This window comes from Clarias gariepinus, chromosome 3 (genome assembly GCF_024256425.1).
Source record: "Clarias gariepinus isolate MV-2021 ecotype Netherlands chromosome 3, CGAR_prim_01v2, whole genome shotgun sequence".
Classification (NCBI taxonomy): domain Eukaryota; kingdom Metazoa; phylum Chordata; class Actinopteri; order Siluriformes; family Clariidae; genus Clarias; species Clarias gariepinus.
The window spans coordinates 24,760,204-24,787,636 of record NC_071102.1 but is presented as its reverse complement, the minus strand read 5'-3'; the positions used below and the strand labels follow the sequence as shown (position 1 = coordinate 24,787,636).

At 41.6% G+C, this 27,433-nt stretch overlaps 1 protein-coding gene across 1 annotated transcript in view; it reads left to right on the top strand.

Moving 5' to 3' along the window:
* The window catches only part of gatad2b (GATA zinc finger domain containing 2B), a 49,181-nt gene that overhangs the window by 9,246 nt on the left and 12,502 nt on the right, over positions 1–27,433 (top strand). The window contains exons 2-4 of the mRNA XM_053492681.1: positions 22,185–22,535; positions 24,361–24,490; positions 25,928–26,059. Coding sequence (XP_053348656.1) covers positions 22,186–22,535; positions 24,361–24,490; positions 25,928–26,059 — 612 coding nt within the window. The 5' untranslated portion in view covers position 22,185. The remainder of the gene's footprint in view (positions 1–22,184; positions 22,536–24,360; positions 24,491–25,927; positions 26,060–27,433) is intronic.

Below are 27,433 nucleotides of genomic sequence, written 5' to 3'. Positions count from 1 at the left end.
GGCGTTTTATAGCAGCCCTGGGACGTGTCATTACTTCGCCCTTTTACCTGTAGCAGGTTCTCCGAGTCGGTACCTTCGCATCATCTCTGACCTCTTCCTGTCATCCCTGCGGCTAGTTGACCTTTCCAACGAACTATAATCCTGTCCGGGGGACACCTGTCGTACCAGTGTTCTCGCCATACCAGTCAAGTTTGTTTTGGATGAAATGAACTAAACTGGCACTGGTACAGGGTCTTATTCCTATCTCAAATTCAAATTCCTCATGCCTGTTGGGTCTGGCTGTGACCCCTGGCCTCTGGACCTCCCTCTAAATCATACTACAGAGAGTCCTGGGTTACACAGTCCAGGGGACGTGATGGCGTTTGGCGGCGGAATCAACTACTCTCGTAAACACTTTATGTATTCGTCATACGCACAGCCTATTAAATGATCATGATGATCAGAACTTAAAAACACAGTCTTACTGTTTTTAGTTTTTGCTTTTTGGTATTTCTCATATGGACGATTTGTGTAAAGCATTTTTCCGTGTCATATTCACAATAGATTTCATCAATGGTTTTTAGTATTAATAACCTGATATTTAAATACCAGGATATTTTAAGACCAGGCCATCTTGCCATAGAATCCCTATTCCTGCCTGCCTTCTTTTCTCGCCCCACAGCTGTCCGTATTTGTACAGACAAATCCCACCACTCTGTTTTTTTTTGTTTTTTTTTATTATTCGAATGCCCGAATGGATGATCTATTTTTACGCTTTTTGGAAGGTGTAACTCAACCAAACTCTGCATATCCTTCAATGCGGTCCTCTCCTCTTCATCGAGCGTGGATGCTTTTCCAGCATGTTTATGTAAACCCTCGTTCACAAAGAAATTTCTTACTAGATCCCTGCTCAACTTATTAAAGCACCGGCTCCATTAAGAGTATGCAAGCGTGTGTGTGTGCGTTTTCAGACAGTCTGCACTCAGTCTGTGCTTTTGATTAATAGGATGCACATTCAGATTAGATTGCTTGTGTGTCATTCCGTATGCTTAATTGCATTTGCCGGTTCTTGCTCGATTTCTTTGTTTCCTTCAGCGTAGTCTTCTTCCCTCTTACCCAGATCAGCTCCATTTTAAAATCTCTGTGCTACCTCACTCTCTCCAGATGGCTCAAGTTCCAGCATTTTTTTTCCCCTGTTTTTTTTTTTTTTTAAACAACGTATGCCCCACCCTGTGGTCTGAAGTTCCGCAATGAGCCTTCTTGTCAAGGTGCCAGGTTTTAGATTCAGTGTCTCGTAAGAAGTACATTTTCCTCTTACTGCCCTGAAAGCACAGGAGCTCCGTGCCCCTCCCCTTAGTCTTATGCCCCCCTTCTCTCCCTCTCATTCTCTCTCTCTCTTTTCTCTCTCTCTCTTTTTCTCTGTCTTCGTCTGATGTCCTGACCACTAACTGCTACATATTAAGAGATAATTCCATACCCTGAAGTTACAAACCGGCTTAGACTGGCTCTCTCGCATTCTGACTCCATTGGGTACCCTGCGTTTATTTAAAAAAAAAAAAAAAAAACATATTGTGACTCACTGCCTTTTTTTTTTTTTCTTTTTTTTTTTTTTAAAGGAGCAGCAGTCTAATTTTTAACTGCACAACAAGGTACAAAGCCAGACACATTTATTGATGCGGTACTTGTATAGACACATTCCGGTTTATTACCTCGTAAGGGTTAAATATATCTGAAAACATAACCTTTTTTATTATTATTATTATTATTTTGTTTTTTTATAATACAGTACCGGTCTTAATGTGGTGCAAAATTCAATGCTTCATTTCCATGCATAATGTTTGCTTTAGCAGTTTTGTGGTTCCGTTGCGAGCATCAGTGCATTCTTCTTTAATCCAGGGATTGGAGCACGAGAAATCTGAATCCAATCTCTACTCTTCGCTTGAAGCATGAACTTTTTTTTTTTTTTTTTTTTTAAGTATCCCAGTCCCCAATTTTTATTATAATTTTTTTTTTTATTATCCTGTCTTTTTTTTTTTTTTTTTATGTCCTGCCATTGTGTGCACACCTTTTATGATGTACATGCACGGCAGCAGTTTCAAAACTGTTTTGGTTATGTCACTGACTGCCAGGAAACGTTTGCTAGAGAGAGTTCACTTTTGTCTCTGCACGTGCTTAGTAATTTCTTGTTCTGAGTAGTTTTTTTGTTTCCCGACATTTTACCTGAAGCAGATACTCATGTTGGTGATGGAAAATGAGAAACAGTTGGCTATGCAAGTCATAAAGAACAGCAGTGGCCTCTGAGTCCTTTTTTTTTTTTTTTATTTTTTTTTTTTTGCACCCAGACGAATCACAGCAACACGGTGTCATAGTGAAACCTCGCAAATGGAAATTAATTTGAATATCAGCTTGTGCAAGACCGCTGATTCTGTTCAAAGACGGGTGGAACGTTGCAGACATGTTTTTCATCCTCATCTAGGGTACCTGCTGCCCTGATGTGTCTAGAAGGGCTTCCCTGGTTCCCCTAGTCTGGTTAGAACTGAGTGGGGGTATGGGGAGTGGGTGTGTTATCTCGCAAACATTCCCTTACAGAAACTCGTTCTTATGCTTTTCCCTTTCTTTCTCTTTTTTTTTTTCACTCTCTCGTTCTCGTGTTTCTTTGTCTTGAACTTCACCCCCACGCAGCCTTCCTCCCCTTTTGGCCCGTCTCCTCCACCCTTCTCCCAAACATCCACTCCCTCCCTCGGGCGACAGCAGAAGAAGAATTGATTAGTGGCATGGCGTAAAAATAGAAGGGCCTGTTGTCATGGCAACGGACACAATGAGCTGTTGTCTTGTTTAATGAAGATCAGGGTCTTAAGTGTTATGGCTGAACGAGCGTGTGCAGGAGACGCTGCTCATGTCTAGGTGCACCTAACTCGGCGTGCGTGCATGTGTGCAAGCAAGGCAAATTTCACTCCTTTTAGACTGCAGCAATCCGTACCATATTTCTGTTCCTTGTGTTTACATGTAGGCAGATGTGTGGGTGTGTGGAGGGAGATATTTTGAGGGGGGGAGACAAATATAGCGACATCGTATCATGCGGTCGTAAAAAACATTTATCGACGTGTTTTTTTTTTTTTTTCTCACAGCTCTTATAAATCGGAATATGACCAATTAGAACTCTGTTGCTGAGGGTACCGTCTCCTTAATTGGCCTCATTACTGTCAGAAAAACCGGCCTCGTGCAAATTCTGGTCGCATTTCTACCAGCCCCTCCCCTGAAGCGATAAATGGACAATAACAGCAGAAGAAAATGCGGGCTGGTCAGGTCCATGGTCCAATTAGAGGAAAAACCAATGAGCTTTGTTTTCGGCTTTCAGCAGCATTAAGTGATTAGCGCGTGTCATTCGTTTTCTTCTCAACAGTTCTGTGTAATAGTTTGATTTCAGGTATGTATTAAGAAAAAAAGGAGAAGAAAAAAAGAATGCTGCAATCTGCTGTAGATGACCTCACTTTTAATCGATAATTGTTCACCGATGGCTCTCCAGCTCGCAGGCCAGAGAGTCAGCAGCTGTTCCGAGACATGATACAGCAAGATGGTTTTTCTTATTTCTAATAAGCACATGATTTTTTTTTTTTCTTTTTCCTTTTTCCTCCCCGCTCCAGCGTTCCAGTACATTTGCGAATGCTGGTAATCCCTTTTTATCAGATTTAGTGACTGATTATGGCGCTTTTATGTTCCCGTGAAGAATGGGGCTGAGCTGTTCTCACCCTCGCACTCTCTGCTTTGCTTATTTTTAGCATTCCATTGAAGTGCAGGGAGTCGTTAATAGAACACAAGTCCCATTCACGGCTTTTTATGCGCATACAGTACATCCTTAGGCTTAAAAAGCGAGTCTTTCCAGGATTTCTCAATATTTCTTGAAAAACTTCAGGGTTTCTGACTGGAATCATATATAAATTACACATACTTCTTTTCTTTCTTTTTTTTTTATCCCTGGTGTGAAAATATGATGATAGAGACAGAGAAGAGGTTCGCCAGGCCAAGCGTCAGGTCCAAGTGCGGTGGTTTTCATCACCTGCTGTCCCTTTCCTCTGGAGCTGTAACTGTAGCAATGGCTGCCTCATGATCTCATAAGTGCATTGCTGAAGTCGTATTTCTGCTTTTGCACGCCCTCAGGGAGGTCACACTCGCGCTGGAGTGCTGCCGTCTGTGAAAGTGAGCTCATAGAGGTGACTACAGCGCAAGAGGGGCTCGCTGGCTCGCTGTCGCTTTAACATCTGAATCCCCAAATTTATCTGTCTGTCACTGCTGTGGAAACGGAAAATGACCTTGTTTAAATGTTTAAAATAGTAATTTTTTTTTTGGGGGGGGGTTCCTTCACCCACATCCCCTCATTTTCTCCCTAATTTAATCTTCCCCTAATGAGCCAGTTTCTCACTATCATATGACGGCGACCAGCTGGGGAGAGTAAAGGCTAACACATGCCTTATCCGCGTCTTTTTCAAACCGCTGCTTGTGCTGCGTCACAGAGGAAAGCACCATCTACCTTTGTGTGCTAAAAAAAAAAAATTACAACTTGTATTAGAGTGACCAGAATTGGCTGGTTTTCAGTTTAATTGACCATGATGGGGAACAGCCGATCAGCTTCAGATGCACAAATGATTCTGTAACAAGCGCAGAAGTTTTCAAGTGGTTTATGGTGTAACATTATCAAAAATCGTGTTCTTTGAAATCCTCCAATCAGCCTTTTTTTCGCGTCAGAAGCACTGTGTGCCCACGTTACAAGCTACTGCGTACTCACAACCACTCAATCCATACGCTCACCGTCAAGTTGAGTTTTGAGACTTTGGAGGCATTTTAGAAGAAAAAGCGTTAGTTTCTTTATAATTCTACAGGTGGCGCTCTCTGAACTATTCCCACACTGGCATCCCGTGGGGTAGGAGTGGTTTGTTTAGAAATAATAATTATGGTGGATGTCAGAAATATCCATGCTTCTAAAAATTTAATTGCTGGTAAAAATTTTGCTTTTTTGTTTTTGTTTAATTAAATTTGAAGTTGAACTCTTGTATTTGAAATTAGTTTTCATTGATTTAATGCTGCAATTTTTTAAGTGAGAAAATTAAAGCTAAAAAGAATGGGCTACTCACTTTTAATTCAGAAGCTGTTAACTAAAGTTTGGGTATAATAATTCTTTTAAAAGTTCAAGGGCTTAAAATTAGGGATGCACCGAAAGTTCGGCCGCCGAAAATTTTCGGCCGAAATAGCATTATCGGTTTCGTAAACGAAACGTAAGAAAGCGCCGAAAATAAAAGCCGAAATTGTCGCCACGCCTCTCCCATCCTCCCGTCTCGTTCGCGCTGTCATTACGCATCAAACACGGAGTATGTCGGCGGTTTGGAAGCACTTCAAAGTTTCAGATGAGGACAGCAAAGTTGCAATATGCAACATTTTTTTAATACAAACAAAAAGTAAATATAAAAAATATTTTAAACATGTTTTTTAATGAAGCCATTTTCGGTTTCGGTATCGGTTTTCGGCCAAGTGCATCCAAAAATTTCGGTTTCGTTTTTGGCCCAGAATTTTCATTTCGGTGCATCCCTACTTAAAATAGTAACAAAGTAATATCAAATCAAAGGTACATGTTCATCAAATCAGCGCCTAAGTATCTTATAATATGGTATCTGGTGGTAACTGGTGAAAAAACTTGTATTGCAATAGTTACCAAAACGTTTCTTCTGACCATACAATCTGGCAAAGTGTAAAAGTTTTTGTGAATTATGGCTGTTACCTGTGAGCATAAAGCAGTTTCTGCCTCAGACTTTTTTTTTTTTTTTCCAAGTAATTAAATAAACCAGACTCTATGATTTTGAATGCAGTGTAGGTCATTAGTATGAAATAACCTGTGTTTATTAATCAAGATGATGTGGCTTCATGTGTAAGCGGGAAAAAGTATGATATCTCAAAAAACATCAGACCTCACCCTAAAGTTCCACTGTTGACCCATTTAAGGCTGTGAGAAATGTCTTGATGAGAAACCAGGTTTATTACTGGATAAACGAATTTAGAAGCATATGTACATCACCGGATTCTGACCTTTTATAGCTTATTACTTTATTACTTATTAAATTTATTTCTTTACCAAAAAAAAAATAATAATCATATAGCAGATTGTTTCTTTCTCTGCTTAAGGGGTGAAGGGGCATTTAAGCACTTTTTTTTATCATTTAATTCTATTTCAATTCATTTTTTTTTTTATCATGTTAGACAGTATACAGTGTGCAAAAAAAGTATTGTGCAAGTTCCCCCACTTAAAAAGATGCGATTTTATCATAGATATACCTCAACTATGAGGGACAAAATAAGAAAAAAAAAATTCCCGAAAATCACATTGTATTTATTAGCAAATTATGGTGGAAAATAAGTATTTGGTCACCTACAAACAAGCAAGATTTCTGGCTCTCACAGACTTTAAGAGGCTCCTCTGTCCTCCACTCGTTACCTGTATTAATGGCATCTCTCAAATCCTGCAGTGCCAAATGTGTCCCCCTGCTTAAGCCAGTACATGTCCAGGCCCGTTTGCTAGAGAGCATTTGGATGATGCAGAAGAGGATTGGGAGAATGTCATATGGTCAGATGAAACCAAAGTAGAACTTCGTGTCTGGAGGAGAAAGAATGCCGAGTTGCGTCCAAAGAACACCATACCTACTGTGAAGCATGGGGGTGGAAACATCATGCTTTGGGGCTGTTTTTCTGCAAAGGGACCAGGACGACTGATCTGTGTAAAGGAACGAATGAATAGGGCCATGTATCGTGAGATTTTGAGTAAAAACCTCCTTCCATGAGCAAGGGCATTGAAGTGGAAACGTGGCTGGGTCTTTCAGCATGACGATGATCCTAAACACACCGCCCAGGCAACGAAGGAATGGCTTCGTAGGAAGCATTTCAAGGTCCTGGAGTGGCCTAGGCATTCTCCAGATCTCAACCCCATAGAAAATCTTGGGAAGAAATTAAAAGTCCAGCGACAGCCCCAAAACATCATCAAGAATGGGCCAAAGTACCAGCAACAGTGTGTAAAAACCTGGTGAAAACATTTGACCTCTGTCATTGCCAACAAAGAGTATATAACAAAGTATTGAGATGAAATTTTGTTATTGACCAAATACTTATTTTCCACCATAATTTGCTAATAAATTCTTTAGAATTTAAATGTCTTGATCATATTGGCCTGGTTTGATGGTGATCGTATATATATCCCCTAGGAGGAGTATATCAAATTCCACTGGGTGCGTTTTGCAAACAATTCTAAATAACTGTCTTCCTGTTGACAAGCGCTCATAACAAGCATTTGAAAGTTGTTCAGCTCAATGAGATCTAAATGTGTACCAGGTTTTACATGTGTACGTACAAGTGTGTATGAGCTATGCAGCAAAATCTCGTGTAATGGCAGTAGATTCTAAGATGTATGCAGATTTTCATGACTTTTGAGCAACCTTATAGGATTGTAAAGTCAATTATTTTTTTGGACCCTAAAAATCATATCTGACGGTGCCGAGAGGGTTAGCGCTCACAAATTAGTGGACAAATTAGTTATCAAAAATCGTGTGCCATAGATATGGTTCAGCTGTACAAGATCGATTTACAGAATGTTTATCAGGCAGCGGTGAACACACTGAACCAAGGCAGACTAACATACCTGTGAGTTATTCCTCAATATGAGCTTAAAAATTCAGGGTTTAAACTTAAGCACAATACAGGTGTGACATGTTCCTGCTGATTTGGGCAAAACCAATGTAAACAAGACTCTCAATCAGGGCTGTAGTGATAAAAAAGGAAGTGGATAAAATATTAATTATGTGATCAAGGCAAGGCAGACCACAACATACAGGTATAACATTATTAGGGATATTTCTTTGAAGACAAAAGGTGAATTGAACCTAAAATTCATTGTTAAACAACAGCATGAAAGGAAGAAACATACACTATATAAACAAAAGTGTTTGGCCAAACCTGTTAATTATTAAATTTGGGGATTTCAATCATTTGAGCCCCTTATTTCCAGTGAAGGGCAAGCTTAATGCTTCAGCATACCAAAACATCTTGGACAATGCTATGCTTTCAACTTTGGGGAAGGCTCTTTTCTATTCCAACATGACTATGCCCCAGTGCACAAAGCAAGGATTATAAAGTCATGGTTTGATAAGTTAGGTGTGGAAGAACTGGTCCTGGTCTGCACAGAGCCCTGACCTCAACCCCATCAAGCACCTTTGGGATGAACTAGAACTGGAGGTTGCGAGCCAGGCCTTTGCGTCCAACATCACTGCCTGACCTTATAAATGCTCTAACATGGTGAATGAGCACAAATTCCCATAGAAATGCTCCAAAATGTTGTGGACAGCCTTCCAAGTAGAGTGTAAGCTGCTATATCTGCAAAAGAGGGACCATTTCCATATTGAAGTGTATGTATTTGGATACAGTGTGATTGCAGGTTTGTCCAAATACGTTTGTCAATATAGTGTTGCTAAAAAGAGTTTATTAATCACCATTAAGAGTATAGAACAATAAAAGACAGTATGGGAGATTAGTTTAAACATCAGCCACTATGCAAACGACTGAACAATCCATCATGCATTTCAATGAGGGGGAAAAAGTTGAATGTTGCCACTTTGGCAGTGCCTTAGCCTTTTTGTTTTTGGTACTCGAATGCCATGTCGTCCATTATTTCTTACTTAACTGACATTAGCAACACTTGCTACCTTGTCAAGTCAATGGCATGAGTCAAGTTGTTAGCGCACTAAAAACTAATGCGATACAAAACAGGGAAAACTATTTAGACTCACAAAGACTCTAGTCATGTTCGAGGTCTTTTGTCAACATTGGCAAGAGGAACCTTGCCATTTTCAAAAATCCCATAATCCATGTTATTAAATTTGGTTAACTGGCCAACACAAAAGACTATTAATTGGTCACCAGTGTTGGGGAGACGTTACTTTTTAAAGTAACTTAATACATTACAAAATTACTGTTAAAAAGTAATCAGTTACATTAAACCGTTACTTGCTGATAAAAGTAACTAGTTAGAGTACTTTTCCATTGCAGAAAATGAAAACTTCTTTGTGATTCCTTATGCATGATGTTTTAGTCAAGACCTTAATAACTATTCTACCATCATCACTCAGCGAAGTTTGGCCCATAATCAGTTAACTACTAATACACCTCTCACCTACGAGGTTTCACGCGGTGGCCGTAAGTACGGTTCATGATTCACCGCGAGTTTTGGCGCTGTGATTAGGTTTCCATCTTTCCGCGCGTTAGTCCTCGCATAGTCAAACCACATAGGTGAGATAAGAGTATAACAGCAAAAATAACAGGGGGGGTTATCGGGGCAGGGCTTGTAGAATGTGCGGGGCAAATCAATGTGAACATTGAGTTGTTGAGAAATAACCTTTATGCTGTGGTAACGCTATTCAGAGGTGGGCAAACTGCTCCCATGTAGGAGTTGCCACAGCGGACAATCCGATCCACACACAACTTGGCAGGGGATGCCCTTCCTGACGCCCCTTCCATTTTATCTGGGCTTGGCCACTGGGCACTGCAGCCAGTCCCTGGGGTTTGGGCATTGGTTGGGAATTGAACCCGGGCCTTCGCATGGCGGGCAAGAAACTTGCACGAAGCCACCTTTTTAGAAAGGAGAGTCCAAAGACCGTTTATGTGAGTTTACCCGCTCCTACATCCCTGATCTCATTCAATTGTGTTAGTAACAGAATGTTAATTAAAGAACTTAGGAAAAGTAGGGCAGATTTTCCTGTCTGCAACAAGCAGAGGTTGTTTCAACCTTTCAATCCATCATTTTGAAAACGTGACTCTGTTGTTTAATTAAAACATAAGAGCTGCTTAACAGAGGATAGTCAACAAAAGACATAAAGCATTGGTTTTCCTTGCACTGGACACATTGCTGTAGTGAGTAGGCAGTGACCAGCCGGGGGATAAGATCTTTAATTAGACCAAATAATTCAAGATGGCATCATTTAACAAGTTCATCAGTTATTCTATTGAAATGATGATAAGCTTAGGAGAAACACCAGCAGTAAAACAAACATGTCAGCAGGTCTGGCTTAATTAAAAATGTTTTATCCTAACCTACACAACCCAGACACAACCTAATTCCATGCACTTGCCTGCTTTTATTCTTTCCCCTCTATAGTGTAAAACAATACTGAAGGCGTCCAAAATATGCAATAATCTCTTGGACCAGTTGATATTGAGATGTGTCTGCTCTGTCTTCTGCCTTGTAAAGCCTTTATAACGGCTCTAATTTGAGGTGCTGGTTCTTAATTGGTCATTTCTGAGGCTGATACAGTAACTTTAAATGATTTCAAATACAAGCTCTCTTCCACTCGACAGGTACAGCATTTACACTAGTGTTTTATATTTTTCCCAGCCGTTAATAAGACTGCCTGTTTTCAATAAATATATGAATCATAAACCAGACAAGTCATAAACCGGAATTCCTAATTTCACAAGACTTTGTCTTAATGCCTCTTCAGTACTGAAGCAACGCGCTGCTAAGAGATGCAGACAGCGCGAGATGTCTCTTCAGTTTACGTTTACAAAAATACCAAAAAGTTCGATCATAAGATCTGTTCAGGAAATGCTAGATGATCTCTCCTATGCCGGAACGATTTGGGAGCCAGTGGCGTGAACGCTTTTTGTAGACTGCAGCCATAGCCAGTCATCTATTATATGCGAAATGGCTGCGTATTGGAGAAAACATTTCAGCTGTGACTTGGCTGCCTGCTATTTTTAGCACTCTGCTTACTTTTTAGGGCAAGAGTAGCCTTTGTCGCTTTGCTTAGTGTGGTTGACTAATTCCACGAGTGCATGATTCCATCCATCCAGTACTTATTTTACTACTACGATCCTTTTGTATTATTTGTCGGAAACCTGAACTAAATTCAGGAATGGTGGACGATGATATCTAAGGTCACACTTTCTCTGTATATTGGGGACCTGAGCCTATCCCAGGGGAATTGGGGCACTAGAACCTGGACGGGTAGGTCCACTCTGGATAGGGTGCCAGTTCATCAGTTTGGAAACAGCAGTTCTGTTGGTAATAATCTAAACCAGAGTACCCAGTGGAAACCCACCAAGCACAGGGAGAACATGCAAACTCCACCCACGAATATCCGAACCCTCAACCATGAAGGCTTCTGGCGAGGCCAACCTGCTAATCACTACGCCACGTTGCCATCTGTGACTCGTATTAATATTGTTTTTGTAAGGTCAGAGAGAGGGTGTGTGAATATCTTTATGGAAATTATGACCCAAGTTAAAATGAACTTGGTTTGCATCTGTGCACTCTATAGTCAAGCCTGTTTTTGTCACATATACATTACTGCATGGTGAAATTCTTTATTTGCATATCCTGGCGTAACTGGGGTCAGAGCACAAGATAGGGTTAAGGGCCATGCTTAAGGGCCCAACAATGACAACCTGGTGGAGCTGCAGCTCGAGCCGCCGACCTTCTGATCAGTAACTCAGTGCCTCAACCCTCTGAGCCACCACTGCCCCATAAAAGGATAAGTTTCAAATGCGTGCGTATGGTTTTCCACCTTCATGGGTTCACATCGTGTTTTCAAACTGTGTCGAAGTGATTGGTGTAATTTAATAACCACCTCAAGCCTGTAGATTAATCTGATCTATACTGTATTTCCGTCTGCCTGTAGTCCCTCTTACCGGATACTAAGCAAGCTTTCCACGGACAAATGTTTGGAAATTGGTTCAAGATTTTGTTCGTGCACGCTGTATATAAAAAGAGAGTTATTTTTTGCTCTACTTCTGAACTTTCCCACCTAACTTCCCACCAGCCTGTACACATCAGCAGGAGAGAGAGTATCAGCATGTATGGCTTAGCAGAAAGGCCGGTTGTCATCTCTCTCTTTCCCAGCGTTTGGTCGTGCTTACCCAGCGTGACCCTGTACCAATCCTGTTCGTGGCACTTTCAAACTGGGTTCCTGCGCCAAAGGCTTCTGTTTGCAATAAATCACACTCATGTTTTTTTTTTTTTTTTTTTTTTTTAGTTCGGGGAAGTATTGCACGTCTGCGCCCGGCTGGGATTTCGGAGCTTCGAGCAGCATTTCAGGGTTGCGTATCGGTGAATGTTGTTTGCGCGATATCACCGTAGCTTATGTACTATTGCGCATTATTCCAAGCACTAACCTCGGTAATGACGCAGAAGCCATTTTGAGATCTGAGAAGCTCGGCATCAGATGGAGCAAATGGGAAAGGCTTAATCTAGCCAACTGAGCGGGTGGCTGATCAGACGGGCTGGATCAGCGCGGGCACGTCGGGATACAGGCCAAAACGGCTGGGGTGACAACCCCTGCACGTTCGTGATAAGCAATGCGCCCTGGGACGGATTGCGGCGAACGTTTGGAAAATTAAGATGCTCCGGCACTCTCGCGTGAAGGAATCAAGATGATTTTTTTTTTTTCCCTCCCTGTTTTGTTTTGAATAATGTTGTGCTGAGCGCACTCCTGCTGCCCGGTGAGAGGGATGTGATGCCATTAGCGTGCCGGTTTGCAAGGTGGGGTGGGGAGTTGCATCAGCCAAATGAATTGTCATGATGCAGATCATGCGTGAAATGAGCTGTGGATTCCACCATGCACTCACAAATGGCCTTATTATTATTACACTGGCGTTTGGCCTGCCTTTACCAACCTCTCCAAATCTATGTCTTAGTGTCAGACTGGGTGCCGCGTATGTGTGTGTGTGTGTGTGTGTATGCATGTGTGTGTTAAGGATCCAGGTTTACAGGGTCTTCACGGTGCGATGCGTTCGCAGAGAGGGCAGAGGTAGGAGGACATCTTTGTTCACGCAGCGATCCGATCGACAAGCGCCGTGGCGCGTGCATAAAGAAAGCGCAATACTGGAGGGGGGATGGGCAGACGGGGGAATTAAGGTTTGGCATTATGACGGGGTAGTATGTCAGGAGAGCGCACTGCGCAGCTTTTTCTGTCTTTTTTTTTTTTTTTCTTCCATTTGTGGCATTCCGTTTATTACTTTCTCCTCACTTCCTCATAGGCATACTTTTATTTAATTTTTTTATTTCTGTATATCATAAATGCACAAAAAAAACTCTGCAGTCGACTCGACAGTACCTTAAAGGGGCCCCCAGAAAGCAAGCGTGTGTTTATTTTTACAACACAGCGAGGGAAGAAATAAGGGGGGGAAAAGGAACACTTTTTGAGGCATGGGGAGGAGGGGTGCAGAACGAAGGAGGGGCCACTTTTGGCTTTGTGGCTTGTGGCACGCTGAATGGTGAGGGTGGGGGTTGTAAGGGCACAAAAGGCAGGCTTATATTGGCATGGCATGAAGATCTCAGTCCCAAAAAAATAAATGGCTACGGAGACGTCCGTGGCTTTAACCTGAGGTCAGGAGCATCCGCGCTCAACACTAACGCTAACCATCAAACGCTGCTTTGGTATCAATCGCAGGGTAGACATTTCTATTTCTGATTGATCACCGTTCTACCAGTTCCCCCACGCCGTCTCTGAGCGGTTAGGCGATCCTCTCTCGCAGTCGCGCTGATCGCATCGCACAACTTCAAGCTCTTTCTTCTTTAATCAGGCCTGTATCTCGACTTCTCGGTCTCCTTCTTCTTTCCCGCTCAGTTTCTCTCCGTCTCTTTCTTTTCATCACCCCTCCCACCCCCGGGCCGCTGTTGCGTTAGTTGGCCGAGGGCCCGATGCTACGAGTGTGTGCTGGATTGCGCGTGTGCAGGTTTCTGGGGAGGGTGGGGTTCGGGGGGGGACGGACGCAGGGAGATGCACAGGAGTAGAAAGGGAGGAGAAAGAGTCTGGTTTTTGTACCAGCTGACTGAACTGAAACAGTCATTATATTATGTAAAGGAGGGGGGGCCCGCGGTGTGCGCCAAGGGTTCTCGTGCTGACGTGCAGCGCAACGCCTTTTTTATTGGCTGGCTGCTGCTATTGTTGGTCGCATGTGTGTGTGTCTCTTTCTCTCTCTCTCTCTCTCTTGTTCGTTCACACACACATTTGTGAGGTGGGTGGTATTAAGTGATGGTATAGCATTACATATCCAAGCATTACATACCCATATATTATAATTTTTTCCCTTTCCTTCTATTCCCTCTCAACCATGAAGTCAGTATTTCTAAAATGCCAGAATAATATTTCGCTAAAAGCGTGTGAGCGTTGCATGTAGAACTGCCCCGATAACACCCCCATTAAAAGAAAAAATAAGAGTTGTTCTTGGATAGCGATCACGCTTTCCTTTGTGCGTCCGTGTTAACGAACCTAACGTAGATCTTGCAGATATTCAGCCGCAGCACCGACAGGCAGCGTGACAGGCGAGAGACCGAGCGCGTTCGGGTAGATACGCGAGGCTGCGAGTGATAAAATGATAGAACGAGCAATAATGAGATAATCGAGCTATGATTAAGTGATCAAGGGGCCAATTGCAGCTGTGTTTAATTTATAATTGGGGATGGCTGTACAATGTGGCATTTTAAGACCAGCGAGACGTGGCTCCCCGGAGCTTAATTGCTTTCAGGGTGCAGCGAGGGGCTCTCATTAACACGGACGCTGATTGGCTCACTCACAACAGCACAGGCGTTTAGAGGGGTTCGACAAGCGAGCAGGCAAGCGGTTCGATCGTTTTTTTTTATTTTTTTATTATTATTCTTTTCTCCAGGCAGATCAGATTGCACAGGCTTCTAAAAGTTTGGACCGCTACTTCTGTATGTGGCACAGATGTTTTATATATATATATATATATATATATATATATATATATATATATATATATATATATATATATATATATTTTTTTTATTTTTTTATTTTATTATTATTTTTTTTTCATACATAAAGGTGTCTCAGGTCTAACGGACGCGTCCGCTCCACCCGCTCGCTTTGTTAATACAAGGTCACAGCGGCTGCACGAGTCTATGCCAGGCTTGCTCATTAGTCATGTCTTACAGGGGGAAGGAAGAATACAGCTCGTGCACTTTTTTAGAGCTGGAACTAATATTAGCTACCCTGGAATGCCCCCCCCATCCCCCCTCCCACGGCCATCCCTCAAAAAAGCGTTTTGGTTTGTGCGTGATTACTGCTCTCCCCTGAGGTCTTGCAGTAGGGTTGGTGCAGTGCACCCATTGCAGCCTCACATACACAATCATTTGTCATAGATTAGATACAATCTCTCTCTCTCTTTCTCTCTCTCTCTCTCTCTCTCGCTCCCTCTGTTGTGAATTTAATGTAACGATTGCATCAAGGAGCATCATTGTAGTCTGACATTCAGTAGAGCAATAAGAATCACATGACCATAGCGGCCCAATTCTTGCATTATAAATCTTTTTCGAATTCCACAGTGATGTCTAAACACCAGACAGTCCTTGCAAGGTACAAACTAGGAGTGTTATGCTTAAAGGTATGCCGAGTCCAGATTGGGAGAGTTACAGAATGTTGGGGAAGTCACAGCCAGATGTAAAAGGGATAAGGATACAGTTAGGAAATTTATTAGATGAAGTCAGAACAGGTCAAAGGTAGTGGATAGAGATGCATGGTAAAGCACTGGTACTGTACGTTGCGATACCGTAGCATAACAACCCTGATAGAAATATAGAAGAGGTGCTATTGCTTAAGAATATGCCTTGTTTCCTTAGTTCCTGTATTTGTGCAAGTACAGTAAGTAGGCTGAGCTTCAGAAGTTATTGGAGACCCCTCACTCAACCACTGTTGTGCATTTACTCCAGGGTCGAGGGTTCGATCCTGCATGCATAGAGGTCTTGGTGGGGTTCCTCCAGGTATTCCATTTTTCTTCCCATTGTCCAGAGATATGCATATATGCATTTGATTGGTCATTCAAAATTGCCGGTAGTGTGTGAATGGGTGCCCTGCTTTGGATTGGCACCCTGACAAATCAAATTCAAATTTTATTTGTCACGTACACAGTACGATATGCAGTGAAATGCTTATACGACCGCCAGTGACCTTGAAAAAGAGAATTAAAGCTTATAGATAAGAAATAATTATGAATAAAAAAATATATATGATAGGAAATAAAATTTAACTAGGATAAAAATTAAAATAGAAATATGCTGTACAATTTTTATTTCTATTTCTATTCTTATGTTGAGGTTGTACCCCACCTTGTGCCCAGAGTTTCTTGGGACAGGCTCCAGGTCGTATAGAAGACAAATGTATTTATGTCTTAGGGACGGGGATCATCAAGGACATCCTAATACGAAATTATTACGATACCAAGGTGCCGATTCAGTTTATATTGCAATTTTATTAATACAGGTAGTCCTCGGCTTATGAACGAGTTCCGTTCCGGGAGCACGTTCGTAAGTCTGATCTGTTCTTAAGTCAAAGACAAAGTGACTCTCATACATATATACAATGTAAAGCATACCAATCAACTTGACTCAATCCGTCCCTTTTTCCCACACTGCCATCATGTGGCCAATAACTGTAACTGCGCCATAGGAAATTACTCGCAGTGAAATGTTGTCACTGTGCCTTTAAATCGTAAGGGGAATCTTGGATGCCTTTTTGTCTCAGAGCTGTTTTCCACTGTATTGGACTGTGAACTGTGTGTTTTTTTTTAATTTTTTTTTAAGATTTTCAAAAATTAGGATTATTCACCACCGTGACAGGTTTACAGGACGGACATTTTCTATCATCGTGCTCCTGGACTGATTCATTGAGACCGCTGAGGGAGACTCATTTCTCTTGCATACCCCCACCCTCTTACACACACACACACACACACGCACACACACGCGCACATACATATGTACTATATATCAGACTTTAGACATTTTATACATTCATTTACACCCTAAAAATATTGAATTGTACATATTGGTATCTGGTGCACTGCAGTGTATCTGTGGAAATTTGTACCTGTCCTTTTATTTGAAAAAATATTTTATAAAAATCTATTTTGAAGTCAGTGTGCCGATACATGAATTGCCACGTGAAAGAATCGCAGTTTGTAATTGAACCGCTTTCCCCCATATCTAGTATCTTGCTTTAGGAAGCAAAAACATGGACGCGCAGCACCTTTTTCTTTGCAGATATCTTTAAAGTGAGGAATGAGTGAAGCCTGAGTTTCTAAATTTAGTTCTCCTTTTTTTTTTTTTCTTCCACCATGAGGATGTTAGTCAGTATGCAGGATCTTGGGCACAGATGGAAGCTTGGTAAAGACTTTTGCATCGGTGTATAGTGTTGTTCTCTTTTATACTCATTATATTATATATTCACTATATTCATAATGTAATAATGATATAGAGTATTGTATGATGTTTATATGATGCCTACCGTATACTAGCTGTTTGGGGCGGAATACAAATGCATAAAGAGGTTCCAACATCACCAAAAGCCCACGTAGTGTCAGCTCAGTCTCCACTGTTCAACACCCCAAATCCCCCCCACACACACACTTTTATGTACGAGAGTGTGTGTATGAGAGAACGAGGGAGGAGGGAGTGTTTCTGTCTTTCCTCTAGCCACGTAGCGTTCGCCCATGCGTGTCTAACTCGGAGACAAGCATACACACACAATCATTTAGATCGCTTGTACGTGACACGCGGCCAAACCTGAACAGACTCCTGTGTATATACACAGATTCACAGACACTTGATTATTTATGATCTCTCTTTCATGTGCTTCACAGGAACACCCCACACACACTCGCTCTCTCTCTCGCGCGCACACACACACACACACACACACAGAGTGGCTCAATTAGGCCCAGGCCTGTGAGCATCTCCTCCCCTGTGGATGGTGTGGTGTGGTTTTGTCCAATTTTAGACTAATGACTGCCTGATAGAATGCAGCACTGGAGACCGGCGCAGTTTCATCCTGCTTCTGTTTTCCATTTCATGACCACGCATTCTTGATTAGCCCAACCGGGGAGCTCACACGAGCCGAACACTGATGAGCAGCGGACGTGAGACCTGTTTGTACTACCGTCTGGAACTTTTCGGCGCCGGCGGTGCAAATGTCCAATCGCTGACCTGTAGGTAGAGGTGGTGTTTAGGGAGGAAAAAAGAAAACAAGTCTTGTTTGCGGCACGTACGCGTCAGCATGGCTGATTCTTTGGGTTTTTGTTTGCTACTTGTTTCAAGTCATTCTTACACGCTTTGTTTTGAGTCGGTTTTATGCTCAGAATTCAGCAAACCACGAAGCAGTAAACATTAGCCGAAGGACATGCACGAGGCGGCCCGACCAAAAACTTACAGAACTCTTTTATTTATTCATGCTTTTTAAGCATTAATGTCACAGAAATAAAGCAAGAGATGAACACAACCTGAACACAGGTTAAAGAAAGAAAAAAAAATCAATGAGTGGCGGCACGGTGATGTAGTGGTTAGCACCGTCGTCTCGCACCTCCAGGGTCCGGGTTCGATTCCCGCCTCGGGGTCTGTGTGCATGTTCTCTTTCGATGCTTGTGGGTTTCCTACACTGCAAGGACATGCAGATTAGGCTAATTGTGTTGGATTGGCACCCAGGGTGTAGCCCACCTCGTACCCAAACCCGCCTGGGATAGGCTCCAGACCCCCGCGACCCCGTATACAGGATGAGGGTGGTAGAAAATTAATAACTGATTTCAAATTTTATTTAATTCTTGATGAAATAAAAATGGTGATTTATTTTTATGATTGCTTTTGATTCTCATTCATGATTTTTCTGCCAATTTATTTGTTTTTAAAAAAAACAAAATATATTTACTAAATGATTTAATAATTAATTTAAAGTAATTAAGTTGATTATAATATTTAAATATTAAACTTCATTAATCAATATAATGCTGTAATACACTCTTGATGCTTCATCTCAACTGCATTTCAAGTTACGGCACGTTTGGTCCAGCTGTAGCTGAAATAATCAGCAAAAACGACTTTTTTTTTCTTTCTTTCTGGAAATCACTTTCGATCATTTTGTTGCAATGCTTCAGTGGCGTATACTGTAACACACACTTTAGAACCTTAGAACAAGGCAGAAATGTATTTTAGAATTCTTTCACGGTTTTTCTAGCCCCCTATTTCCTCTGTAGGGTTATCGTGCTCCAGGAGTGCACATGAGGTCATGTGATGCAGTTACGGTCCTTGGTCACAGTGAATAGTGGGAACAGTGGCACTCGGTTTCGTGCCGTACATGCCCAAGTGCTGATCTTGATCTTGACTTGAATTCCATTAAGAAAATAATTATTATTTGTTTTATATATATTTTTTTATGTACCTCTAATAACTCATTTGTGTAGCGTAGCCAGTATTTTTTATTTTTTTTTCTTCCTTGTCCAGATGTCCTGAATCATGTTTCTGCAGCACTACACAGCTGTCCTTCGGCAGTTTGCACCTCACAGCTCACTTTAGCAGCTTGCATAATAAAAAAATAATAAATAAATAAATAAAAAATGACGCTGCCTGGGACCCAAAATACACAGCGTATTGAATTCAGTTCCTGCAGTCGGGGCAGTTCAGGGTCAACGCCGCTTTCTCGATACGATCGAACCATGCGAGGGTTCGCTTGGAAGCTCTTGGATCTCGCTCGGACAAAAAAGTTGAAGCGCTTATTTTAGTTGCTGAGATGAAGTGTTAGACAGGGCCAGAAACAGTACCACGTTCTACTGGATTCTGTTCTGACAGTAAGATTTGATTCTTCTGCTTTTAAGGTGGGAAAAAGGTGTTGTTTTTTTAAATAGAAATAAACAAATCAGCCATAATGTTAAAAACATTAACATAATGACCGCCTAGAGTTTGGTGTCCCTTTTCCGACTGAAGCAGGTCTGGCTCCTCCTCGGGCATGACTACATAAGACCCTGGTCTGGCACCAGGACGTTGGCAGCTAAAGTCAGGGACTTGATTTAAAGACAAGCAATTTTTTTCCTTTATTGTAAGAACGTGAATGTGATTGATTTATATCAGTCCTGATACCATGCATCATTACCACTTTTGGTACAAGTACAAGTGTCTCCATTCGGCTACTCGGCGGTACTGAATTGTCATAGCCCCGGACAAGTTTTTGGGTTGTTGACCGCTCCATGTCTGAGACACATCATCCTCAAATACACCTGCGATTGCTTTACTAGTGCGTGATGCCTGAAACTTCTGGGTACAGTATGTAGAGCGACTCTTTATAGAGTAAACCCTCATTAATCCACTGTGCTGCTACACTGATGGGACGCCACTAGTCTAAATATCAGTGATGAAGCTGACGGCTGAGATGCAGCTGTGGAAGCAGTTTTTTTTTTCTTTGGTTAAGGAAAATGTTTGTTTTATTTGTTTTATTGCATGCCATGTTTTTTTTTTTTTGTGGAAAAGCAGTATCTCGGCATATCGATTGAATCCTTTCGTTTTACGGAGAAATTTTGTATTGTGAAATACATTTTTTTTAAAAGAAAATGATGTAAAAGCAGATAATCCGTTCCAGCCTCCCAAAAATATTACCAATATTACCAATTTTCAACACTATAAACAAATTTTTGCATATTAAAATGCAAAAAAACCCACAAAAGATATTTGAAAACTTGCTTTACTTGGCTTTCCACTGATGCGCACCCTTTTTCACTCGTATCTTGAAAATGCTTTGCATGCGCAGGCAAATTTCTTGCAAAGTTTTAGTTCTTAAGGTTAAAGTTAGTTACTTTTTACATATCGGATCATTTTAATTAACAGGAAATACATTTTATCGGGCAGGACATCTCACCACTGTTCCCTTTGTTGCAGACTTGGCGATGCTTCAGTACCATGGCAACTGCTCGTAAACAGCAACAGCATCACAACGTTATCGCTCAAGCCGCAACGCGAGCTACGCAGAAATATTTCGATTTAAAGGAATGCCGTTCCTGAATAATCTACACATCTGCAAAGAAGGACATCCATTTGTCACGACTGTCAGTGTTTAAAGAGTAAGGATGAATATCTTAGAAAACTGCAGCTTTGGTGTCACGCAGAGAGGGTGAACACTTTTTCACACGTGACACGATTATCTCTCATGGGCTGCACATCGAGACGTTACCGGTTTGTCCTTATCAAGCGTAATAAATAATTCTATTTTACTTCCACTGTTGTTACAAACACACCAAGAGATGAAAGAGATGCACTGCAAGCTAGTGCATAATGTGAACCTTACTTTTACTTGAGCTGACCTGATCGCCATCCCCCGCTAGTTGTTAGTTTTTTGTTTGTTTGTTTTCTTTTAATCAGAAAAATAGTTTCACTTCATCCTCCCATTAAAGCTCTCAGCGCTTTGACACCAGGGGGAGGACGAGTAGCCGCGTGCAGGAGCTGCATAGCGAGCATCCGGCTCCTGCGATGCAAAAGTAACGGAACAATCCTATCTCAATTTCTAGGTCCATTCCTACTCAAATGTTGAGGACGGTTTTCGATCAAAATAGCACATTTTAACCCCCAGAAGACTTTCCTTTGCGCCGTAAAACAAAGCTATCCCCCTTTTTTCAAGTTTTCAGTCTTCATTCAAAGGCCCTAGGCGTTCATTCACCAGCAAAGAGTTCGTTCACCAGAGAACACAGACTCGTGTAATTAGATTCCTCAGATAAGAGTTAAATTCTCAATCACAGTAATTAGAAGCCAGGAATATGATCCCTTGCTGGAAGCTTGAAGGTCACCCTTTTTATACAAGTACACTGTATGAATTGGGAGAAGAAGGGAGCTGCTGGGGAAAGACTGGTGGTTCCTCCCACTATGCTGCTGGGCTGGGGACCGACTCTCTCTCCTCCCTCTTTCTCACACACATTTACACACACACACACGCAGACACATCTCACTTTCCCTCAACTGTCTGCGTGACCGAGAGGCTCGGGTTGCGGTGCTTTCATTCACTCGGCCCACTCTTGTCCGACCATGAAAACTACAGTGATTTGATTGTAATTAATTAATTAAGTCTGGTTCTTGAGCGCCGCAGCCTCCCGGCCCAGTGAGTGGCAGGCTGTGTGTGGGTGTGTGAGAAGGAGTCATGACAACATGCTCGCTCTCGCGCCGTCTCCCTCTCACAGCACTCTGTCACGGCACTTGGTCAGGAAAAGCCTTGAAATAATTGACCGATTTGAATCGGGCTTGTAAAAACAATCGCAGGTTGAATGAATGTGCTCGAATATGGCCTGGTTTTCCGAGTAATGCTTTAGCGTACAGATTTGTACGTCATCCTCAAAATCTCTGTCTGTGCACACAGGATGGAGCGGATGTCCGAGGAGGCGTTGAGGTTGAACTTGCTGAAGCGGGGTCTGGAAACGGCCGACGAGAGGGAGGAAGCGCTGGCCAAGCGCCTGAAAATGGAGGGTCACGAGGCTATGGAGCGACTGAAGATGCTGGCGTTGCTCAAGCGCAAGGACCTCGCCGCTCTCGAAGGAGCCGCCATGGCAGAAGGAAAAGGACCCGGGATCAGCCAGGGGCTGATGGGCGCTTCGGCGATATACGAGGAGAAGCTGAACGGGAGTCTGAGGAGCACGGGTCATGGAGGACCCAGCAAGAACGGGAAAGAGAACATGATGGACGAACCGGTGGACATGAGCGCCAAGAGAAGGTGAGAGGACAGTCGCATATCACAGCTTTATTACATCTTCATTACATCTTCATTCACACCTAATCGCCACGGCTTAGCAACGGTTGTCCGGTTGGCCATCTGTGCTGATTTAATAGCGAGGTATTTTTAAAATGAACCTTTTAGCAGATTAAATGATATTTACTTAATAATAATGAAACTCCAAATTTGAGGGAACACCCAACAGAGCATTCCAGTGAAAAATAAAAGACGTGCTTGGGTTTTTTTGTTTTGGGTTTTTTGTTTGTTTTGTTTTTGTTTGATTTTTTTTTTTTTAAGTTCCTTTTTTTCTTTGTTTGTTTTTAAATAAGTTCTAAAGCTGCAATCTGAAAACAAATGAGACCACTCATATTAAAACTAAAAAACTCACCCTGTCTTAAAGAATTTGGGTGGAAAGATTTAGTGGAAAGTTAATGAGATAAACTCGATGATGTTTGCCGATGGTTTACTGGAAAAGGTCTGAGGTTGGTTACCTGCCAACAATGAAGCAAATAAAGTCTCGTAAGATTATTTTCAGAAAGGCAGGTTGAAATTCTGGCAGATCAGATTTCAGCAGGAAAGAGTGTGTGTGTGTGTGTGTGTGTGTGTGTGTGTGTGTGTGTGTGTGTGTGTGTGTGTGAAAAAAAATGCACGAAATCTATTTTTACTACAGATTGCTACATGTGCTTATGGTTCCTGGATGCAGTTGGACTAGCTCAATTTGATTTCACGTTTTTTCATCATTCAGTGTGTGACGTGTCTAGACGTTCGAGATTTCCTGCTGAAATGAAAAGAAACCAGAATGTAGCACAAGAGGACCTCGCCCAACTTTTTCAATTCTTTGTTTGTAGGGAATATTTATACAACCTGGGCATATAGCGTTCATTTAAAATATGATCCATACCCCCGAAACGTGATAATGGTGCTAAAAAGTGTCTTCACAATTTTTTAGACAGGATCACATAACACCATTTTTCATAATACTTGATGCTTTTTTAATCCCCGTCCATGCTTAGTTATTTATTTATTTTTTTGTGGAAGATACGCATACATGTTTATCTTTTTATCAGATAAAAACAAACATTAAATATTTGCTAAATACACTTTCATGCCCTTTTATGTAGTGTCCGTAACCTTTTTTTTTCTTTCTTTTTTTTCTTTTTTTTTTTCTTTCAATGAAAAAGATAGCTTGGCCGATTTGGACTTCATATTTAAAGAAGTGTATTTAAAAAGTGTATTATTTTAAAAAGCAAAATTGTTAAGATATTGCAACATGAATTTTTGACATGGTTACAGACACTACAGATTTTTTAGGGGGGAAAATTCTTAATTTTGCACGGAATTCTTTAATTTAGAATTTTTACAGGTCATATGCTTTTAGAAGCTTACACCAATTTTGGTATCAATACTCATCTCATACTCATTAGGAAATTTCCTTTTAAATTTATTATTGTTTGACAGTATAACGTAAAAATTTGGCCATTTTTGGGCACATATAAAATCATCTCTTAAGTTGGCAACTTGAAATTTGTAGGGATGCAAAATATTGATGATATATATATATATATATATATATATGTGTATATGTATATGTATGTAGGGAGCACCAATATTGTGTTTTGGCATTTAATATAATCTCCTTAATCTCCATGTTACCTTATATTCAGTGCACAACACATCAAAAAGAAAATGACATCATTTGCAGTGAAGGCACCAGAGTGTCAGATTTAAGAAATAAATCAGGTTTCCTCTGCTGTATAAACAAACAAGAAGGTACGAAACACGCACTCAGTGTTTGTTTTTTGTTTTTTTTCCATTTCTCCTTCAGCGGTGTGGAGCGAGAGAGGTGTACTCCATCTCCAGATGTGATTATCTTGTCAGATAATGAAGCGTCAAGCCCGAGGAGCACTCCGCACCCAGAGGAGCGCCGCCATCACCCTAACCTAGACATGTTCAAGGTACAGAGTCCGTCTCGTGCACGCACACACACACACACACACACACACACACACACACACACACACACACACACACACACACACACAGGATCTCAATCCCACCTTTTAGCACCTTTGATGTTTTTGCCCCAGCATCGTAGTCACCGACTGTAACACGCACACTGCAGTCTCCTGTGTCAGGCCTCGAAGCATGTGATTCATTGGTTCTATCAGAACTTCTCTTGTGTTTCGCTCTGTCCTATCAGCGCTTTCCTTTCAAGGCTACTGTCTCTTCCCGGTCAGTGCAGTGCAGACGTGAACGTGTTACATCAGTTCATTTGTAACTGCGGTGCGAGCAAATATGGATGTGCCACTTGTGATCGCACAGAAGAAGAGCAGCATGCAGTGATTAGTTTTGTGGGTGTCGAAAGAGCATGAACAAAGCGTTGGGATATTTGGAAACAAACCAAAAAATCATGAGCGATACTCTAAGGAAGGTGAAAGTTTCTTAAAGAGGATCTTTATTGGTGACGAGACACGGATTCAGTGTGAGAGTAAATGGCAGAAAAATCCTCAATCACCAATACAAAACAAAGTTCAAAAGACGACCATCAGCTGGAAAATACATCAAGGCTTACAGTTTTCTGGGATTCTCTAGGGCCAGAAGTATTGGAACATTATCAGGAAAAAGGATCAACAATCATAGGTGTTTAACGCCTCCTCCCTATAGTCCTGATCTCGCTGAAAGCAGCCGTGCGAGGACGAAGATTCACTACTGATGAAGAAGTGAAGACAGCGTTGCATTTGTGACTCACAGCTTACCCGTAAACGTTTTTAATGACGAAATACGAAAGCTTGTTCACAGATGAACAAAGTGTTAAATTGAAACGCAAGAAGATTGCATTGCTGTGCAATGAACTGGTGTCTCATCAAGTGTGTATTCCCTCCTCACTGGCAGTGTTCACATGATCCCTAACCAAGATAAAGCATTTCTTTAGCTGTAAGGTGTTTTGTTAGAAGTGTGTGCTCCAGTCGCTTGTTTAGTATGCAGAGCTGCACAGTATTGCATTAAATAGTAAATTCGAATAGTCTGTCCAGAATATCTGTGCTACAGGCTCCTTATCACGGTTTCCAACCAAACTACCGTGCTAAGTATTATGTCAAATACTACACCATCTGCGCTCACATTTGGACGGAAATGTACCTAATCAGTGCGGATTAGCTCTAGGCGTCTTAGTTTTTGTCTCTTCAGTTTTGCTTTGTGCTCTTGGCCACCAGCTGCCATAAATTGAAAATATTTGGATGCAGTCTTAGTGCTGCTGCAATGAACCTTGTTGGCTATGTTTGTGTATATATGTGGTCCTGGTGTGCAGATGCATCATCGTCGTCCATGTGAGAATCATTGTCTGCATGTCTCTAACTGTGTGTATGTGTGTGTTTGTGTGTGATGCTCTACAGGGGAAGACGGGTGAGGAGAGGCAACAGATGATCAAAGCCCTACGTGAGGAGCTGAGGCTGGAGGAGGCCAGGCTCGTGCTGCTGAAGAAGCTGAGACAAAGCCAGATGCAGAAAGAGAACGTCGTACAGAAGGTCAACACTTCCACTCTGTCTTTTATTAGCTCCACTTAGCAGTGGTCTAGCACCAGTTGGACATTGACCCATGCAGACTAGACGTTACCCGAGTGATCAGTCTTACCTGAATTATGCTAAGAAAAGGACAGCTTGTTAATTCTTATGTTAGTGTTAAGGAGTTTTTATATACAGTAACTCCCCTACATATGAACATTCGAGTTATGAACTTTGAAAGACACGAACATGTGCGAATGTGGGAGTTAGATCACCGACATCGTTCATCCTTTTAACATGAATCGTTCAACCATCTGCACGATTCTAAAGAACAAGGACTTGTATTGCGTATAGCTAATTGTGTTAGTATCCTAGTGCCTAGACGATGTTTGTTGGACTTACGGACAAACTTTTGGAACAGAACCCGTTCATATGTTGGGGACTTACTGTACACCAATTAGGCATGACATTAAAATCACCTGCCTAGTATTATATAGAGCCACCGAAACAACTCTGACCTGACCTAGCATAGACTACACATGACCTTTGAAGGTGTCCTGCTGTATCTGCCACCGGGACACTGATCCATGGAGGCTTAATTTACATGACTTAAATCATCCATTGCTAGAGTTCTTTGTCCAGGACATCTTACAGGTGCCCGATTAGAGTGAGATCTGGTGAATTTGACGGCCAAGTTAGAATCTTGAGCTCTTTGTCACGTTCCACAAACCACTTAAACCCTGTCGTTGTCCTCTTTTGACCACTTTTGTTAGTTATTATCCACTGCATCCTGGGAACAAACCACAAGATTTATATTTGGATAATCTATCCCAGTCAGCTGTTGATGACAATTTTGCACGGTGATAAAGTCATTCAGAACCTTAAATTTGGCCATTTTTCCTGCTTCCAACATGTCAACTTTGAGTCCTGACTATTGCCTAATATATCCAAATCTTTGATCATTTCATTACGTCAGGGGTTATATTGGTTTCATTTAATTGAATTTTATTTGTATAGCGCTTTTACCAATTGGTATAAGCATTGAATGACTATACAGCACTAATAGTAATAGTCAAGTTTAAAATTATTGGCACCCTTCATAACCTGCTGATATTTTATTCAGAACTTAAAGGGGCACAGTATTAAAACCTGTAGGACCACAGAGTTGATCGTTGAACCTGATTAATCTGAAACTGTTCAATGTTTTTGGCCAGTGCCCTCCATTTTATATCAGCACACATGCTCCTAAGTTGTTTTCCTCTAACAACACTGCTCGTCATGGTCGCTCCCTTTTACATGGAAATTCTGCCTAAAGAGAATAACAGTACTTTGACCTCTTACTATAATGTTTAATAAAGTTAAAGAACACTCTTGGGTAGATTTAGAGTTAGGTAGAAA